Raw genomic sequence first — 22306 nt, 5'->3', positions numbered from 1 at the left:
CTCTCAAAGTGCTTTGCATCGAATGCCAATCTTTACAGAATACCAATCTTGTATGGAACAGAGGCATGAGGTAATAATCTTTAATGGTTTGCGTCACCAGAATGCAAAATTACATTTCAGTTTATGATAATTGACCTAAAAATCGCTTTTCTAGTTTTTCGCATTAGTTGCATTAAGATCCACAAAAGAAAAAGAAATGCAAACATCGATCGCAGTGAGGACCCTGGACATCGAGGAAAGAGAAAATAAGAATATTAAAAGCGCTTGATATATGGATTTCGAACAGGTTGGAGAAAAAAGTTGGAAGAATAGAGTTCACCAGTGTCGTATTTACGATTTTCTTTCGGGAGAGGCTTTGCTAATTTTATTCCTGCAAATGTAAAAATTCTGCAAGATATTTCAATTACTTTAAAAAGTAAATAAAGTTTCGGGGGGCTCCTTTAGCCCGGAATCCCCCCTTAAATATCCCACTGGAGTTAACAATGAGAAAGTGCTGGAAACATTTGGTTAAGAAATTAAAACAGTGCTGGAGATCATTCACACATTATAGAACTGGATATGTCATTCCTTGCGAAGAAAATTGTAATGACTGAAGCGCTTGGAAGGAAGGATATTCAAAGAATAGAAGGGGGAAGGAATATCAGTTGCTGGGCTATGCGAAATTTAATAGAAGCTACCCGTAGACGAAGAAAAATGGAGTAGATAGAACAGCATGGACGCTCCACGCAGGAATCTACGTGCAGGTAGAAAACTTATTGTGACGGTGATTACGTAAAAGCACGAGTATAGAAGGAGTTACATATAACATGCAATCTCTAATCCTTTTCTAATTACTGATGCATTGATATTTTTATTCCTTTCCCATTAACTATGTTAACATTGCAAGTATAGATTGTACAAATTTATCGCAAATCTATTTTCATAAATTATTTAATGCTCTAATATATTTTAATACTCAGAAACAACATAATTGTAATCTCAATATCTTTTATTGCTTTTAACACACTATTAAAATCTCACTAATAATATACACACATTCTACATCAACACTGATATAATTTAATAATTGAGATATCTTCTGATTGGTTTTCTTTTTCATATTACACATAAATAATATTTACATAAATAAAATTGATATGTATTAGGTATATAAGATCTATGGCGTGCAGATAAGTAGACATAAGTAAGTGGAAAGTATTTTCAGAAAGGATCAGCATAATGAGATTGTTCTCATTTATCTATATAAATTTGTATCTTGAATTCTCACCATGTATACCATCTCAGTGCTCTTAACAGTTGATTACATTATAACGAAAGAAATGACTCATCTTGAGTTTTAGTTTAGCTTATGAGGGTTTCCACAGCTGTTTCTTTCTAGACAGAAAAGTATACGTTATTGGATAGCGAGCACAAACGACATACAGGTGCGACGTGAAATTTAAAATTATAACTAAAATATAAAAAAATACCAACAGGAACTTACGTGAATAAATGTTACAGTCTTTTTTTTTATAGTTTTGATGTCACATTTCTGTAACTAAACAACCATATTGTAACATACATTAGATAAAACACAGTTACACAGAATTGAATATTAGCTTCAGAACAGAAACTGGTTCTTGTATTATCAATGAATCGCGTTCAATGACAAAAGGATTATGTGTGCTTACACACGATACGGCTGACTGAGTCGTATCTTGATTTTTAAACATTTTCCTTAAATTTAGTTCCTGCTTGTGTGTTACCAAGCGATGACGACCAGGCGTAACTAACCAAGAATTGCTACTGACATGCAAGAAAGAATCGGGGGTTGACAATTCACTGGAACTATTACTTTCTGTTCGTGGTCTATGACTCCTAAAAAAGAGGTCATGGTCACCATTGGAAAACCCGTTTAATCACACGGCTTCAGGATGACTATTACTGGAAGAACTTCTGTACATTTTATTGAGATTATTTTTAACGAAACTTAACCAGAAACATTTTTTCCAGCACTCTTGCTATCAGAAAGGATCACAATTACTAAGGCACAAATAAGTGGTAATACATTAAACTTTTGGATTCAATGCGTACTTGATAGCAATAAGACTAAGATGTAGGGTGCCACTTTTTGTATTTTTCACTTGTTTGGACACTAAATTCTTAACTTGAAGTTTACGTAATTTAAAATATATATATATATATTTCTATATACATGTACAAATAGAAGTACCTACTATTTGACCTTTTGACTGCTCTATCTTAACAGGGACACTGATTGCTAATATCATTTATCCTTACGGTTCTTTTGTTATATACATAAAACACAACTACCCTTTTAGCACTTATACAAGGTATGTCCAAAACTTTGTACTTGTAAGGAGATAATAGTTCGGAATTTAACTGTGTAACATACATTAGATAAAACACAGTTGTACAGAATTGAATATTAGCTTCATTTCCTTGAGATCATAACAAATACCATTGTAACAAAAGAATTTTTAAAAAAAAGGGGGAACAAGGATAATTGTTCAGAATAGGGACAAATCTACGCCGACTTATTTTGACTTCACTTTTGGGTGATGTTGCACCTATCCCATTCCGAACTATTATATGCAGCCCAACCCCGAGCTTTCAAACGAAGGACGAGTAATTCCACAAATTGCTTTTGGCGCTGAATGTTAAGCATAAGGCGTCACGACACTCAACTTCCTCCCGACAGTAGCTAAAGAATTACAGGGTAGGAAACGAAACCAAATTATCAAAAAACTACGGAATAGAGATTATATCTCTAACCGTTACAATATACAATTTCAGCAATCTGGAATTAAACAAAACACTTATTTCTTCAATAGCATTTTTTGTAGTTATTCACGATGATAGTAAGGTTTTGTTTTAACAAATTCGCAGACCATGACATAATAACAATTTTATAAACAATGTGTCCTAAGTTAAATTTACTTATAACATGATAATTCTTCTTGTGAATATATTAAGATATTGCATACTGTTCATATCTTCTTGTAGTAGATCAAATAACCGTTTTTCTTAATTGATTATGATTTTTGTGGGGAATATTACACAACATACAACATGAGTATGGACTTGTTTTTTTTATAGGACTTTTGACAAATACTGACTCTTCCTTTGTTACGCACTTTTATTTTAATAAACTTTGTAGAAAGATGTATAAGATTTTAGTGCAGTGTTTCTTGCTAATTTTGTAATGTACTTTAGGTTTTTTTATTTCAAACGCTAATTTTTCTCTGAGTTTCAGTTTTGTCAACATTTTGTTTATGTAACCATTGAGTACAATATACACAATTCATGTCATCTCTATAAAAATATTTCCAATGCTACACATATCATAGTATGCTCCTTTGTTTTGTAAAGTTTACGTTTAATTTTTCATACAGAATTGTATTCTCAGTTGATCATGATAATCAAATTATGTTTGTGTGACATTCTGATCGAATAAATTTTATGCTCTTAGATGTGAAAAAAACTCACATTTGATTTCAATGTTAATGTTCTGAGACTCGCATCCCAGATATATGTTAGTTTCAAGTAACGAAATTCCAATTCGAGCTCAATTTCAAGATTATGGTGTTCGAATCTTTGAAAGAAAATAAAACGTTGGCTTGTTAGCTGTTTACCACAAATCTCCGGTGTTGAATTTAATCAGTGCGAAGTATTTATTCTTCAATGTCAAATTTGTATCTTTAAACATTTGTCTACTGTTTACGTAATCAATATAAGGCGAAGCATAATTCTTTTTCACTTTATTTTATTACAGAAAATAAATATTGGTCTAAATATCACATAGTAGAACAACTCTAATGCACTCATCAAACTAGCTCCCACGAAAAGGCCGAACACGCCTCCCAAAGACACTGCAAGAAATATAGAAAGCAAGTGAAAATACTACGAAAGTACACATAATAATGATTAGTGATTAAATCATTTTTAATTAAATCTATCAGAGCAATTATAAATGTTTAATCAGGTTTGAAAAGCTGTTTATTAATATATAACACAGCCAATAGCGAAAGCTAAATGGAACTATACAGAAATGTTTGTCCAAGTTTCTACATACCGCTAGAAGTTTCTACATACATTAAATATGATTACCACAAACATCTATGTGGTAATCTTTCGCCCTACACTCGCTCTAACATATTCATAGTAATTAACAAAAAGTACCTGTAATGTAATTCAAGATTAAGACAATATTGATTGTCTTTTTTGACAGCAAGAGCCTGATCCATCATGAGTTTCTACCGGAGGGTCAAACTGTCAACGGCTATCATACAACGTGTGACCACAATGCTTCAAGCGATTCCACAAGAAGCGTTTGCTGACAGTGCCTAACAGCTTTACAACTGATGTCAGAAATGAATTGTAGCTGATAGTGATTACTTTGAAGGCCAGTAAAGGTTTTGCTTTATTTATTTTCTAAGACATTCACCTAACATCTCATACTAACTTGTATCTATATCTATCTATCTATCTATTTGTCTACGTATATGTGTGTGTTATGAGTTCTGACTAAATTACCTGTTTATTTGGAAGAAAAGTAATAACTAATATTTGCATTTCTCATACAGTATATGTAACATATTAATATAAACTATTAAGCTAATAGAAAAATGGAAAGAACCTGAATTTTCAACATATACTGTTTCATATACTTTCTAAGTCAATACAATAATAAATAAAATATTCATATATGATGCTTCTCAAAGGAACATTATTTTGTTTATGTAGACCTTCTTCCAACCACGTTATCAGACATTTAATAAATATGAACAATATGTCATAGTTAGTTGATAATCAAACGAAGTTTTGTTTTTTGTTAATTCATCATACGAGAAATGTGATGTCATCTTAATTCGGCAGTTTTGTCATTAGGGTCAAGATTTTTAGCTTGTATAATATCTTACACCAAACATTAAAATATACCCCAGTGTTATAGTTATTGATGTTTTGATTTTAAATTGAATATTTGTGTTTTTTGTTGTTGCCGTACGCAGCATTTGAAATTTGTAAAAATAATGTTCTTACAAGTAACTGTAGTTTTCAGTTTCATTGTCAAAGTAGTAAAACTGGAAATTGTAGCGATCTATGATGGATACAAATAATATCCGTGAGTTTGTTAAGATAGAAATATTAACATTTTTATAATATCTTAAGATATTTTATATTACTAAACCAATATGTAGTTTTAGATAATGTGCTTAACAAAAAGAAAAGTTTCAAGATGCTTCTTCAATACAGTTCTTATATTTAGAGTCATCTCATAGTTGGGTAAATATAATAATATCTAGTCACATTTCATTTTATACGTATACGAGAATAGAGCTTCACGTAATATAATCTATATGAAAACATACTTTTAAGAGTGGAAACGTTTTCTTGACGTACTTAATTATAAAATAATATTGACTAACTTGTATATAAACCTACCTACAATGTCAATCATTCCTCTGACAACTCTCATTCTTCTTCTTACTTTTGAAAGTGAATAACGAAAATGGACCATTGAATAATCTCCAGGATAAGCTTTTTCACCACTACAAGTAATAAACAAACACAACATAAAATACAATAACCTTTATCATCGATTATGAGATTTACAATTATTAAATTAGAACTTCCATACTTCTAATTATTGTAATAGACAGATTGCAAGCACTAAACGAATCCAAACCATTGATACATTTCACAGATTTTCCTCGGAGCTTTAAGCCAAAATTTTTATTATTATGTAGTGCATGCTATAAAAATAATGTGAAAGATATTTTAGTTACCGCATCCCATAAAATAAGTTTATTTTTATATAAACTCTCATAATTATCGATTACTTTAAATTAAATCAATGTGGCAAAATTCTTCACATTTAATTATAATATCATGAATTTTCAGTTAATGTTCATATATTGAAATATGTTAATACTGAAAGTACAAATTCTTACATTGACGTTCATTGCCGATCTTTCAAAAAGCGTTCACACGCCAGTTAAATGCATAAATTACAACTGTACCCTATGGAAAGGTTGACATACAATATGAGGTTCTTTGCAAAGTTCTTTTTTTATATATTTAGTTGTTAGTTTCTAAATACGAATCATTTGTTTCCATTGAAACAAAATCTAGAAAAGCCACTAGATAAACTACAATCTCCGGTCGAATTTCATTACCTGAAAATATAATTCACTTAAATTGATGTACTGTCGCTTTATCTTATTTTCTGCTTATCTAATAGAGCAAAGTTCTTCATAGTGACTTGTGTACTTAGTTATGGAATATTAAAATTTTTTTGCAAACCACATTTTAAGTCATTATATTTTTCTTTCCTATTTGGAATCGAATATCCTGCTGTATGCGAGAACTACGTGCAAAATGCACTGTAAGTACCTTACTTCTGCTTTATCAGTATTAGTATTAATATTGATTCCCATGGCTTAACATAGCCCTGCATTAAGGATATCTTGTCAGAAAAGTTGTACATACCTCCTTCCAGTAGTAATTACTACTTCAGATTGGAGACACGATAAAGGACATTTGCAGTTAAGACCAATTTCCTTTTCTTCAAGTGTATTAACTGGATCCAATTTCTCTAAAATACGAACGACAAATTATTAATCTAATAATTTTGAATATTCAAAGATAATCACAAACTTATTAATAATTATCTCAATTTAAACAAAGATTAAGTCTGAGTTAGTAATTAATAGAAAAAAATCAAATAAATGATGTGTAATATTCATAATAACTTCACTTACTCTTACTGCATAAATAAAGTATTTATAATAACTAAATAACATGAATATACCATCACATTTCTTCACAGAAACCAATAAAAGTAATTTTATTAATAATACGCTAAGGAAACGAATGTTATGTTTTAAAACCAACATATTTCATTGCAACAAGAAACACGATAATGTTTTAGACCAGTATTTTCAAAATTTTAGCCTCCTTTGCATTACGATAGTTAGTTTCATTAATTTGCTATTTTTCCCTTGGGCTTTTGAAAGATCTTTCTACAATAGTCTTCTTCAAATAACTTCTTAACCAAAGTATTATAGATGCATCGAACCTATTCTCCAATTTATACTTAGAAATGAAACTTTGTTTAGATGTGTGTGTTCTGCAATTGAAACCACTCTTCTGTTTATTCTAGTTTTTCATCAAAATTTTCTACATAGCATTATATTAAATAGTAGTTATTCTCAACTTCGCATTTGCAACTAGTAATCAAATTCAAATACACTGAGAGAAACGGAAATAATTTTGTATTATATAGATTTTTAAAAATGGTGTAAGTAATGATCGCGAGAGCAAAATAAGCTTAGTATGTACCGATATATATATATATATATATATATATATATATATATATATATATATATATATATATATATATATATATATATATATATATATATATAAGGTATTTTAACTCATACTGTTATATTTATTCGTACAATTTGAGTTGCAGGGATAGAAAATATACAGAAGCATGCTATACTATTCGTACTAGATATGTTATATTATTATCTTATTTTAGAGTATATGATGAGAAATATTTATGCTTGACTTTCAGTTTTATGCAAGACCAAGATTATGGCTGTTAGCATGTCTATAGACCATATGCAATATCAACTCTTACAGTACTCGTCTCTAAGAGAAATGCATTACATGACGACGCGTCTAGAAAGGAGAAGTTTTTAATAACCCAGGTGACTTACGACATTCTGGGTTTTGCAATAACAATAAATAATATATAACAATAGCATGTGAATTTCTTAAATGGGACATAGATACAAATGCACGCGTATATATATATGAAATGTACAATTAAGGAAGGAAATCATGAGCTTATTCAAAGTAACTAATAACATGAAATTAGAAAACTGAGGCAATAATATGGGTGTTCAGTACAGTAATAAACATGTGAGGATTATTAAAATAATTATAAACTAAAATAAACAGAAATAACATTTAGGGATATACTAATATAATACAAATTGTTTTCAATTCAATTTCAGATATGAAATAAGTACCTTTTATGTTTTCAATACATTTTCTTCCCGCTTCATTACACAAAATTTGGCGTTCTGTAAGAAAAAATATGCACATAGCAATTACTTCAACACCAAGTGAAGAGCTACTAATAAATGATCTTACTATTTGATGTGGTGTTTTCTTATGAGTATTTGCTAATTATTAGTCTTAGTTTAGAAATACTGTATGATTGTATTATTTCTTTGCTTTGATAAGGGCATGAGCAAATCAAAAGGGTGAAATATTTAAAATTAGCTTATACAGTAATTCTAGCTAGATTTGAATTAGCCATATGTTTATAACATAATTATGAAGCTGATGATGAAGTGGGTTGAAGTAAATAAGTATACTTTAACGTCATACTACAAAAATAATTTCAGTCGGTTAGTGTTTAAACTGACATAAAATGATGCAAAAGATATCTACTTTGTACTTCAAGGAAAATATTCGAATATTCGAATTTACATAAATATTCGAATTTACATACAAAATCAATTTTATTGTATTAGTATGTTTTGTTTCTCTCATTACAGTTAACTACAACATTTAGATACTGACATATAAATTAAATCAGTAGGAATATATGTAATTTCCAAACATGTGTTAATGGATTAGATGTCAACGACTAGAATATAGCTATTACCGATAGGACAATTGTATCACAGCTTTTTAAAAGACAAATGTGCAGTAATATTGTTTTGTGCAGAAATTATTGTTTACAGAGAAAGGTAGTTGTTCAGGAAAAAAAACTAGACAACGCGTACTTTACAAATATCAAGGATTATTCTAATCTGAAAGAAGGGATGATAGGTGATTTGTAAAGTTGGTTACACATCTAGTTCGTTGTACGGAAAGTGATAAATCGAACATCAGAATGGACAAATGTTGTATTGTAACCATCTGTAATAAGGGAACACGAATTTATACAGATAAGACTTAGGTTCTTGAAAGTAGATAAAACTACGGTAAAATTAGTATTAGCAGACACGCATTATTCACTTATTTGCTTATATCTATACCAGATATATCTAAGAAATCTATTGCTTCCTTATGTAACAGTGGTTCGCTTTAATCTAATTATTTGTACGTGTTGGATATAGTTAAAAATATAATATTAAGTTATATCACCTAGTGGATGAAACACAGATGTGAAATGATGGGTAGAGTGAAAATAGCATTAAGAAGTGGGGAGACACTGGAAAAAGCATTCAAAATTCTTCAACGAAAGTTCATATAGATTGACGACTGAAACAATTTGTCCTCCTTCCTAGAGATGATATATTTATTATAGAATGACAAACCATCGTCCTTGGCAATAAATCTTACTATTCACTGAATCCAGGCGATAAAGCATTAATGAACATGAAAGTCCTCTCTATGTGGAGCACCTACTTTCATAACATGAATTTTCAACGTGTTTTTAACATAGAATTAGTTCTAGACCAAAATGAAATCACTCTGAGATCTATGAACGCATATCAATAATATTGTTCTGAGATTGTTAAGAGTACAAATTGTTTCATTTACACCAGTCTCGTTCAATTTGTAAGTGATGTAGTTTAACACATTATATTAATAGGTTCTTTTGAGATACTTGGAAATTTTACAAAAATACTACTACTTTTTATTTCACATTTCACACACGATGATTTCAATTTTCACATCACTTATCTCAAGATATTAATAAAAATAAATCATGAAAAATAATTAATTTACCTGTGTCGTATCCTACAAATGTATCAGTACAATTGCATAATTTCATCTTCTGCTCTAGCCTGCATTGTGCGATACAGGCTGAGTAACTGTAAAAGGGGAAAGCCCACATGTCTTCGTTTTCGTCTGGAAATTTGCATTTTCTTGACATTACAGGAATCTTTCGGACATTATCATCTGCTACCTCTTGCCTAATAATACCACTCCCATACTGTTGTTTGTTCGTTTCTGGGCTTTCACTGGCATATGATGATCCAAAACTTCGCTCCAGTGGAACTTCATAATTAGACAAACCTATTCCCTATAATTAAATTATTATATTTTCTTTACATATCTGTATGAATATTATACGAATTCCAAGCCGATATGTTTTACTAAAATATGATTTTGAAATATACTGGTCAAGAAAGGATTACTAACCATCACATTTATTATTGTTCTACTACATATTGATATAACATATATAATACGTTGTTGGCATATATATATATATATATATATATATATATATATATATATATATATATATCAAATATTTTAATAACTGATTGACCTTTCAATCTCAGGTATGAATTTTCAAATTAGATACCGTTATGCATTAGGTCATAAAACAAGCTATTACAGAATCAACAGAACATCATTATTTATTAAAAATTTTCTAAATTTTTAGAGTAAGAATTTTGGTATGTATAGATTACTATGAGATATTACAAGCGCTAACCAGATATCCATAACGTTTCTCATATAGGACACACTGCATGTTTAAAGTTTTTAGTAGCTTAAACTAGTTATTGACTGCAGTCCGATATCATAATATTTGTAGAAAGACAAAGAAACTGGCAAAAAAAGAGAAAGATAAAAGCAAACCTAACTGTCGAGAAACTGCAAGAAAACAATAAGATATAAGAAGACCTCAGTTAGTGCCTACGCGACGCTAGTTTGCTGATTTAAAGTCTTAGTTTAAAAAAAAACAAACATTTATTTAATTTGTTGCCTGTAATTGTGTATACAGGCAGCCTGAAATTTATTTTTTTTATTTATTGACCAATTTTTCATTATTCAAATTCCATTCAAGAGTTTATGCTTCAAATTTTTAAATAAAGAGGATTGTATAGAAAAAAATAATACCAAAATCTTATCATCACATATCGTTTTTCGATCTAATTTGATGCAGTATTTTTTGTAAAATATGTTTATGCAATTTTTATATAATGTTTATGCAATGTTTATGCAATACTTGAAGATGAGAGTGTGCAAGAAACCCAGTATCTCATTTGCTTTTGAGGTATAGCACATCTACATCACCATGTACATAATATTAATCAGTCACTCGCATTCGCCTAGAAATTGTGTAACGCTGCTAGTGTGTATATATTTACGTCTGAGTGATGTATATACTTTCAAGAGAATGCCATAATACTATACAAATATTTAATTAAAACTTAATTTAAGATAATTTTGAATTTAATTTGGAATACATACAGGATCCTAATATTAATTGATAAATTATTTTGAAGATTTTGAACCAGTATGCTAAGATTTAAAAACTTATCTCAACATTATTTTTTTACTTGAGCCTTGGACATAAATATGAATTTACTAAATTGAACTATCTAACTTTGTTTAGAGAATAAAACGTTATTTAAATATTATTATTTATAATTTTTAATTTCACGAATTAAAATGCAATTACTCACCACAATTTTCTGGCCTTCCCAGAGATAATGGAATAAAATATCTACGCTTTCGCCTGTATACATCCAGGAAGAGTTATGTATTCTTCTTACCCTACGAAAAATATTGAATTTTATAGAAAATATAAAAATACCTTATATTGGAATCGGATTAATCTGTAACAAAATTAGAAATATATATATATAATGTTCTTCTGCATACACAAATTTGCTCTGAAAGTAGGACAAATTATGGATATTTATTTCTCTATTTCTCTATAGTATTAGAGCTTTCTAACTTTCAGAATTAAGTTTGTCAAGCAGTATCATACTTCGAGTTATTATTTTAATGTGTGCGTAGAAGAAATCTTCAAACATGTTGCTGAAAGAGAAATCATTGTTTCGTCTTAGGTTCTTATACTTCTACCTAGTTATATCATAAACACTGTCACAAGTTTGAATGTGAATAACACAGAGAATATTAATACCAAGGCAATTTATTTTGGTCGTTTTACATTGATATGTTGTACACCTGACGCACGAATCATTTTTCGAAATATCCTCCCTTGGCCTTGACGCAGGCAAGAAGCCAGTCCGGCCACTGGTCAACGGCATTACGCACAACGTCCATGTGAAAATTGTTCACTGCTCGGGTCAAGGATTGTTTCAGACTGTCGACAGACAGATGCCTTTTATGGCAGACCTTTGCCTGAAGGACTGCCCAAAGTTTGTAGTCCAACGGGTTAAGGTCGGAGCTGCTAGAAGGCCGGGCAGCGGTGGAAAGAAAGTCGGGGACGTTCCGTGCCAGCCAGTCCTGGGTTGTTTTCGCTTTGTGGATTCGAGCGGAATACTGCTGGAAGGTCTATATTTCTTTAGGGAACATGGCATCAGGCAGTGGTTTCACTATAGGTGTTAGCATTGTGCTCTGGTACATCTTGGCAGATGTTTTAAGTTGGATCGCTAGTCACATTTAGGGTAAAACTTTCTCAATAGATGGCAGAGCACATTGCGACACATGCGATGTTGCCACATGAGTTACGAATAGAAAAGTGTTTAGAGACGATCACATTTTATACATGCACACCTGAAGATTATAACAGTTCCAACCAGAAACATCTGCAAGATTTTTCCAAGGGCGAGGAAGGGGCAAAAGCCAGACATACATTGATATGCATAACGCTTAATGCAAAACAGTTATTATTGAAGCATACTGCATAACTTTATGGACTACATTAAATAGGCTTATGTTAAATATTCTAATGGGTGTAACCAAATATAATATGCCTTCACGTGTGTTTCTGGATAAAAACGTTTCAAAACAACCAAATACTTTTCGAAAATGCAGGGTAAAGCATTACAACTTGCAAATTGCACCCCCATTTAGCATACTGGGTCAATAATCTAATAAAATGTATTTGATACCCCTATTCGACTGTATTGTTATTCAAATATTACTTTCTGTGTAGCCTCCTTCAAATTGAACCAAAGCATTTGTCTTGAAAACGCTTTGCAAGGCGTTCAAAATTTAATGAAGAACGTCGTGGTATTCATAATTAAACTTGTGATTATCTATATTGTAGTGTTCTTTCCAGACCCGTATCCATGGGGGGGTCTAGGGGGCCGGACTCCCCTTAAATTTTTACTGCCGCCCTTAAATTTTCACGGTAGGCTTGAAAATGAACAATAATATGGTGATGAACTATAATATGGTTGGATCGCCCCCCTCCCTAACATTTTTGGGCTGGCTACAGGCCTGATTCTTCCCCTTCTGTAGCTAGGAGTGAGACCAATATTTTCTCAAAAAGCTCTGTCACCAATGTGTTGTTTTGTCCGGATCAGTTGCTTAGCAAAAATTTTGCACTGGGCCACACTAAAATATAGTATCATGTGTGGAAAACGAAAATCATGTTATTGCTAAAATGAAGTTAAATCAAATAAATTATCTACTAAGGCTGGCATTGAGGGTGAATACGAATATTAGTTTATACCACCGGTATTTTATTTATTAGTTAGATCGTGCGGAAATGCGATCCAAACAGCTCGCGCAGCGTCAGACAGGCCTGCCGTGGAACTCCTGAGCGGCACTTCGAACCCTGTCGGCCTATGCTTATGCATGGCAGAATGCGGTGTTCTAGTACATCATCGCCAGCCATGTACTTAGTTTTCAGCGAATTGGAATGTCGATTGGGGGCAAATATTGGTCAAACTCCAGGAAATATTCTAAGATATTCAATTGACCGAAAAATTTAAAGAAAGAAAAAAATGGTTAGCGGGAATGTGCGCTCAAAGTTGTGAACCATGTGACTTTTATTCTCGAGAAAACCGCTGTTTGCATACATCATCGCTAGCCGATTTTTTGTTTTTTGGTTACATTTCTCGCGGAATACCGTAAAATATTGCCTGAAGTTTGGCCATTATTTTCAAATAATCGCCATTAAAATCCGTTGAAAATTATAAAAAATGGCTATGGATGTAATATTGAAACACCGTCTTCCATAATGAATACCATCATGTCCATTTGTTTTCTTGGGTACTCCTGTTTCCTCCCTTCTTCGCATTCCATCAATTCTTCCATCATCATTCACTTGCCTTAATCATCGTTTTTCTTAGCCTAAAGGGTATAATCATCGGATGTTAAACTGAAATGTTTCATTTTCTCCACAATGCACAGAGGCCTGCTGGGTTGGGAGTCCCGTTCAAGTTAATTCCGCGACAAAGAGTTTCGGAGACAAATGTCATTGTTTAATGTTTAGGTGGCCATACACAAATGTGACATTTGAACGACAATACAGTTGGTGGAAAATACATTTTATTAACCTATTGACCCGGTGTGCCAAACAGGATGCAATTTGCAAGTTGTAAGACGCCATTACCCTTCAATCCTTCCTCAATAAGTTCCCTTATCTTGCAAACTACGTACGTTTTGACCTCACCATTTTGTCGAGCATCCAAGAAAACACCCCAATACCAAAACTGAAGCGTGTATATCAAAAAGCGTGGTTACTTCAAATCTTTTTCAAAATCTGTTCAATTTTGAACTTTCAACGCTCATAATTCGAACAAGCTTGCGCTCGAGAATTTCTCCGGTTGCCTAATTGTTTCATATGTAAAAAGGAGTCAACTGAGCATAGTGTCAGTATGAAGCCAGAGTAACACCACACGATCTTCCCTAGTAAGTGAAATTAATTAGTAATTTCCACTAATGAGTTCAGGCAACTATTCGTGTATATATGAAAGCTCAAAAACATATATAAATTATTTTCAAGAATATATAATATTTTGGTGTCTTCCTGTTCTGCCTAATACCTGTTCTGCCTAATGACCCTCCAGCACTTTGTAACGCATTTTTGATTTAATCTTATCTCTAGGCAGAACAGGAATTCCTGTTCTGCCTAGTACCTGTTCTGCCTAATTCACACAAAAAGGGATATTTAGATTTGAGGGAAATTTATTAGTACCTATTTCCCCTTAATTTTCAAATATCATTCAAGAACTCTTTAGATTGAACACGCGAGTAGAAATTTACTTAAAAAAACGTAACGAGTATATTATCTTGCCAATCCCGGTAATGGTTAAGTGAAATTCTGAGCTTTGATTTGCATATAATAGGTAACCTGCATCCAATGCTGAATAGCTAGAGAGAAGCTTTAGTAGTCCCATCTCGTCTACGTGGCAGCTTATGATTGCATTTATGATTACAATATAGGTGACTTACTATATTTAAAATATGCAATTGTCTAACTAGCCTCTGGCTTTTGAAATACTTTTTTTTTCTGCAGGTCTTTGGTACGGTTGAAAATTTACAGAAGCTTGTAAGCGGGGACACATTATTTATGGATGGTACATTTAATTTGCTCCACGTCTAATTCATCAACTTTATACCTTACACGGAAAACATTTGGGGCAGGTCTTTCCATTTCTATTTTGTCAAGCGAAAAAGAGGACGATTATTACAGAATGCTGTGCTTAACTAAGGAGAAGGCTGTTGATAATGGTTTCACCTTGCATCCTGCCAAAGTTGTTGTGGACTTTGAAAGGGCTGCTATCAATGCTTTATTTAGATCATTTCCTAATGCTACTGTTCGTGGATGTTTCTTCCACTATACTTAATGCATCTGGAGAAAAGTCCAGTAACTGGGTTTATCTTCATTGTACAGTCAAGATATGCAAGGTAGAAGGTGGATACGACGAGCTAGTGCTTTACCACTTGTACCCATTGATAAAATTGGTGATATGTACTTACATATACAAGAATATGCACCAGAAGTGCCGAATCGAGACGATTTTCACGATTATTTGGTTGAAACGTGGTTGGACGAAGCAGACGTCAAGATCGCACCGTAAGTACTGTATAGTTAGGTTTAGTTTTTCTTACAAATTATATAAAACATATGTAATTTCCTATTGCAGTAAGTTTTCCTCATTACCGATTTGGGTTTATTATATTGTCCAAAATTGCAATAAAAAAGACAGACAAAACTATTTGCTTATGTTGATCAGTTCCAGTGTTTCCTCAAACATATAGTTTTCGAAAATGGCTCTGATTGTCACTGAATAAAGTGACACTGACACTATTGTCAAAAGCCCGCAAATTAATTACAGTAATTCATATGTAATTTACGTATATTTCATATGTTATTAATGGCTGAAGTAATTGTTAGCTTTGTAAGTGTAATAATTATGGATATTCAAATATCTGAGCTCCCCATGTCGAATACATTTCAGTGTGAAGAGATTATTCTTTTGTACTTCTGTCTCCTCCCACTTTGACTGTTGCGATTTTGTACCCTGTGTTAGAACCTTCAGTCTGTTTACTGCACACTGAATTTCATACATTTTGGCAGGAAACTTGATGCGCTTTTCGTTGAAACTTCAACAGATATTTCAGACAATTATCTATTCGTAAACATTATAATTTGTTTGCTTAGTGTTGTTCAATACTAATGCTCTCTTAAAAGTTTTCCAGTGAACTATGGAACTATTATGACAACGGAGAAGAAAGGACAACCAATATAGTGGAGTTCTGGCATTCGAAGTTTAATAAAAGGCTGACAAAGGAACATCCGAATATGTTTACCCTTGTCCAGCTTTTACAGCAAGAGCAGAACGAAAATTAAAGATCAATGATGCTTCTAGAAGTTGGGAAGAAATCAAGAGAACAGAAACTAAAATATAAGCGTACTCAGCAGAGAATCAAGTCCTTGCAAAGTAGATTAGAGTCGGGTCAATTGGATTTGATTTCCTATGTAGACGCTGTAGCTTACAGTTTACATTTATAACAATGCAGATTGTGTGTGGGTTTAGTGTGTGTTTCGAAGTTTTGTTCTCTCTCAAATTGAAAAGATACCGTATATATGTGGCTTTAAGAAGTTAAAACTGTATTTCCTGTCCGATACTTTAATTTGTAATTCTAGAGCAAACTTTGTTCTTGTAAAGTTTCCTTTGTAGATATTTGGAAGTATTTATCTCTAATAAATTGTGTAATCATTTTACTCAACGTAATTGTGTTGGTTTGCTTTTTACATTATACCGGACACTTTCCCTACATTCGTTATACTAAAATGATTTTTAGGGGTATTTGGTCTCATGAAACAATTCGTTCTACTCGCGTGTTCAATCTAAAGAGTTCTTGAACGATATTTAAAAATTAAGGGGAAATAGGTACTAATAAATTTCCCTCAAATCTAAATATCCCTTTTGTGTGAATTAGGCAGAACAGGTACTAGGCAGAACAGGAATTCCTGTTCTGCCTAGAGATAAGATTAAATCAAAAATACGTTACAAAGTGCTGGAGGGTACGGAAGTGCTGGGTTATAGATTTACAATCTTGGATTGTAGGTACGGAAATCTATTTTCAAAGTGTTTATATACTCTAAACATCTTACTGCTTACCAAAAGCATCAAGGGTTACTGTAAATCCAGCTCATGTGCTACACTGTAATAAAGTAAAAATAATACAACAATTCTAATAGAAGCACACTAGCATAGTTTTAAAAAATACTGGTAACATTGTATATATTATCGTATAATAAGTTTGCTTTGGGAGTAGATACTATCACCAGTTGGGTTTTATCTGAGATACTTTAATTCAATTACAGAAAGGTAGTTTTATGATATTACTTTAATAATATTATGTTTGTAGTCAGTGTCTTATTTCTATTAAAATAAGTAAATATCTTTAAGTAAAGTTACCTATATATGTACAGTATTATAAACTGGACAAGGTTTTATCTCTTTGGTTAGTCTATCTTTTGTTACATCTTATTCCAAGTTGTCTCCCTCATTAATTACTTGAATAAATAGTATTAATAAATTAGTTTACATAGTTAGTTTATAACAACATTACCTAGTTTGGTATGAATTAATATAGTAATAATTTGGCATATCAGAAGGAAATGGAACCATATAAGAGCAGCAGTCGAATGGTTCCCCATTTATCGAACAATTGCGAAGAACTTTAGAGCAAGTGCTAAAAAAAAAAAAAAAAAAAAAAAAAAACACAAATAAACACAAGTTAGTTCAGTTACAATAAACATTTGCATTAAGTACAATTTATTCAATGTTTTCAGATTTAAAATCATAACCTGCATATTTAAAGTAGTAAATCAAAATAAATAACGATATAACTATTATACGATCGTGGGGGTAACCTTAGATTGAATATCTTGTTAGTATATTTTAATGATATTGCGTGAACAATGCTGAAGAAATATGTATTATAAACTAGAATTTTAAAATGTAAACTATATAAATTACTCCATTCATGTGGATAAAACGAGAGATTTAAATTACTTCACATGAATTCATGTGTTTAAAATGCAGTGAACCAGCAAGACTGTTGCTAGTTGCTTCAGAAGAATGTATTATGATTTATACATCGTCTCTTTAGGCACATATTGCCAAGTACGCTTTGCCGGACGTGTAAATTATATGTTATCGTCTTTCATGCGACACATTTAATTTCGTATTTAATAGTATTAAGTAAGTACTTTTTCGTCGCCTCTTAGCATACTGTATACAGTAAATAGGTTTGCTATCTATGGCTACTTCGGTGATTTTCACTCCATAAATATCCGAATTATTTGTCTACGAGTCAACCTCATCATAATGGTAGGAAAGTTAGTATTTTGGGAAGTAAGAGAACTGGTTAAGTTTTACAGAGATCAAAATGATCCTAACTCTCTGTTATGTTATTCATATTGTAATGGACAACATGATTCTGTATACAAACAATGCCATATACTCACGTTTATAAATATCACCACATGGATTTACGATGAAGTATTACATCACGTGGGATGGACGACAAACTACCGGCACCTCCTTCAAATTACATGGCAACAGGCAGCAGCAGCGCAACCGCTGCTCTGGGACACCTATATATTAGACAGCAACCAGCACACCACTACCAGTCTTCAGTTGGTTTCCTTTCTATAGACTTGCAGTGGAGTCTAAAGCTTTAGTTTGCAGCGGAGCTAACGGTTTCTAGACTTTACCTCTCTTTGGTACTTGCAGTGGAGCAGCAAGAGAATCCTAACCACAACCAGACTTGGCTTACAGCGGAGCCTTGATGGGAATATTAACCCCTCTACTTGCGGCGGAGTAAAGTGTCCTACATCCCCTCATGTAGCACGCTACTGACGGGAACCTACATTTACTTTGTACCTTATATTAGGGCATTTTATTAGTATTTTTAAATACTGTGTTTACAGAAAATGTTATAAATAAATCGATAGTGGGAGACGATTTCGATCTCTATTTTGTTAATCTAGCTCTACCTACCAAAGAAGTTTTACAACATTTTTGTGGAAATTATGTAATAAAATAAAGATATAAAACATCATGTATAAATGTGAAAATACTCTAGTGAGGCAATAAGGTACAGCAACGAACATGGGATTGGACTTTCTCCCACAATCTTTTATTGTAAAAGTTCTATACATACAATATATTATAAGTATTTCTCCAATTGCGTTCTGGTGACCAAAACACTGTTCTCAAATGGTTTGTTGATTAGTGGAGAGTTCCAAGGCCCATAAAAGCTAAGGGAAAGCAAACTCCAGAGCCCGAGCAAGCTAAGCAAGTGTGGTGAACAGTTCCCAGTGCCCATGCAAGCAAAGGAATTGTGGTTAAATGCACACAAAGCTCAGGCAAGCTAAGTGAACCAGGAATCTCAGAACTCAGACAAGTTAAGAGAGACGTGTAGGTGTGACCAGCCAAAGACTGATAACTCCTGTACTGAAACAACCACTTTTAAAGTCAATCCTCGGTGATCCTCGGGAGTCCTCGTGGAGTGGTAATGTAAGGGATCTTCTTCGTGTCATGTTTATGACGATGATATCCGTCGTCTACTTGCCTCTAGTAATAGCAGAGAAGCACGTAGCTTTGTTGGCAAATATGAAGAATGTGTAGGATATAACAATATAAAACTAGTATCCTCGGTATAAAATCTCACTTTTCGCTGCTATATGGTCTGAGCAATGTTTACTGATAACTGTTCTGAAAAAAAACCTAATCTATTTTTTAACATGTATTCAGTAACAAGTATATTCATTCACATATATTAATTTATCTTCTGTAATATACGTTGTTATATAATTTAGTGCTATGTGCATGCAATTTATAAAATAATGGTTAAATGTACAAATTATATTCTAAAATTTCTCCTTTCTTTAGCCTTAATAAATGAGTGTTCTGAGTACGTTTTGCAATATCCTGAGAAAAATACAGTTATAAACACACATAATTTTAAAAAGAAATTAATACTGAATAAATGGAGTTTATTTGTTTATTTATGTTTATCCAGCATAGTATAGGATAGGGTAATTTATCGAGAATAGCATACGCTAATTAGATCTATGTAGAAACTTTATAGCTGAAGAGATAAAGTTAATCTAAATTTAAATAGCTCGAGATTAATCTTAGTTCAGAGTGAGATCACGGATTATATTTTCTCGTGAAGATTTATATCTGATTAGAAAAATATCTCACTGCTAAAGAGATACTTTCTCTTTTAAGAAGCACTGCTGATTATTTAAATAAGGTACCGCATTCTTTCATTATGATCGTTATATCAATAACAAATAATTAAAGCCGATAAATTAAGTAATTAATTTTAGGTATTGTCCTTACTCTGCCGTCCACTCTTTACCAATGGAGCAGTAAGCAATTCCAGGGGATATATCTTGCCATGTGTGTTCAGTAGCCTCCATTTCGTAAGAAACAGAACTATAGTAATACTTATGACCAAGAGATATGGCTGTCATAATTCCTAAGTAGCACAAAGTAACCCAGATACATAGCCAAAATATTCTGAAAATGGAAAGAATGATGTTAATGTTATTACATTATGTCATCCCCAATATATTATAGTTGATTGGTACAGTGAGCAAAAATTAAGAACAAACCTGGAAAACATAAAATTTGAGTCATTATAATAATTACCATACGAATTTACATTTTTCCACCAATATAAAACAAATTATGTTCTTTTTAGAATTTTCCTTTACTTTTAACGTACACAGTGTTTTATAGTCAAAAACATTTGTAAGACAACGACATAGATTGAAAATTATACGAGCATGATAAAATGCAGAAGGAAAATTTCTATTCTTTAACCGCACGGGACAGCAGAATGTGCGTATCTTCTCGGTTGTTATCATGTTAATATAAATCGTTTCTAATTACAGTACAAGTTTAAGTTCATTTCTATTAGATGGATTATAGTATGGATAATTTATTACGTAATACATACCGTATTTCGAAATAGACAACGTAATTTGTAATTTTATTCAGCAGCTATAAATAAACACAAATGTCCATTACAGATTCCGAAGCAATATCCATAGAGACAGATATTCTTTTCATAGGTTTGCAATGCACATTTGCATCATTGTTATAATAATTTTAACAATACGTAAGATATGTGATTCCAAAATCAATACTGGCATTACTATGGTATTCACTCGTTGAGTTGAGTTGAGTTGATTTTGAGTTTAACGTCCCATTCAGCAGCGAGGCTATATCAGACGTAGACCTACTGATTAACGTGGAATCCGAACCACATGAGCTCCCGCCGGGAATCGTACCCGGGTCTCCCACGCCAAAGGCACGTACGCTAACCGCTTAGCCACGAAGGAGCTTTGGTATTCACTCGTGACAATGAGAGTTTTCAAATATGTTTTCCCTACATTTATTATTGATAGTCTTTCCATTCATGAGATTGTAAGTCGAGTTACAATGTAACTCTCTAAAACGCAATATCCAAAATATTTACGTTAACATTCCACAACGTTGGAAATAAGAATAAAGGATTTGATTCCAAATTATAAAGAGAGATTAGGAAACAATTAGTGTTAGGAACATAAAATGAAAGGGTCCATACAAGTCCACATACCCAAAGTTCTGGACCAAAAGACTGCGTAACATGCGACCTAATATTTGCACAAGAAGTAAGGAAAACAGTACTAACAAGGGAACGTCACAAACTGGCTCCACTGAGATCCGAACGACACCATTGTTTTTGCATTTGATATGTTATAACTAGAAGAATCCCAAAGTTGTACGTGCCACCGGTTGGGATACCGTGAGTAGAACATATTTTGTAATGTAAAAGCTATTACTGGCAGAATAGTTTGAACCGGATCATTTGTTCGGAATCGGTTGGGTAGATGGAAAACTCGACGACCACGAATCCTATCATTTTTAAGGGCACACTTTTTGGGGTAAAAAGGTTGCCCCATAGGGTTGCCGTGTTCCAACTTAAAAGTTTCAAATGAAGAGTGGGGTTAAGTAGCACATCATTTGAAAGCTGTTACGAAATAAGAGAAAATCAAACAAATCAGAACCTCTACGACAACCCTATGCAAAAT

At 32.4% G+C, this 22306-nt stretch overlaps 1 protein-coding gene across 1 annotated transcript; it reads right to left on the bottom strand.

Annotated features, from left to right (window-relative positions):
• Positions 1 to 3192: 3192 nt before the first annotated feature.
• LOC145683481 (sodium channel protein Nach-like) lies at positions 3193 to 20742 on the bottom strand. Its single transcript, XM_081754816.1, has 8 exons — positions 20568 to 20742; positions 17782 to 17904; positions 11460 to 11550; positions 9766 to 10063; positions 8049 to 8102; positions 6493 to 6598; positions 5446 to 5552; positions 3193 to 3872 (listed from the first exon to the last, which is right to left on the bottom strand). Exons 1-8 carry the CDS (start codon positions 20699 to 20701, stop codon positions 3757 to 3759), a joined length of 1029 nt encoding a protein of 342 aa, XP_081610942.1. The 5' UTR covers positions 20702 to 20742; the 3' UTR covers positions 3193 to 3756.
• Positions 20743 to 22306: the final 1564 nt, after the last annotated feature.

Source organism: Thermobia domestica, chromosome 4 (assembly GCF_964235325.1).
Source record: "Thermobia domestica chromosome 4, izTheDome1.hap1.1, whole genome shotgun sequence".
Classification (NCBI taxonomy): domain Eukaryota; kingdom Metazoa; phylum Arthropoda; class Insecta; order Zygentoma; family Lepismatidae; genus Thermobia; species Thermobia domestica.
Note: the sequence above shows the minus strand (reverse complement) of the source record. Positions and strands in the feature narration are given on the sequence as shown.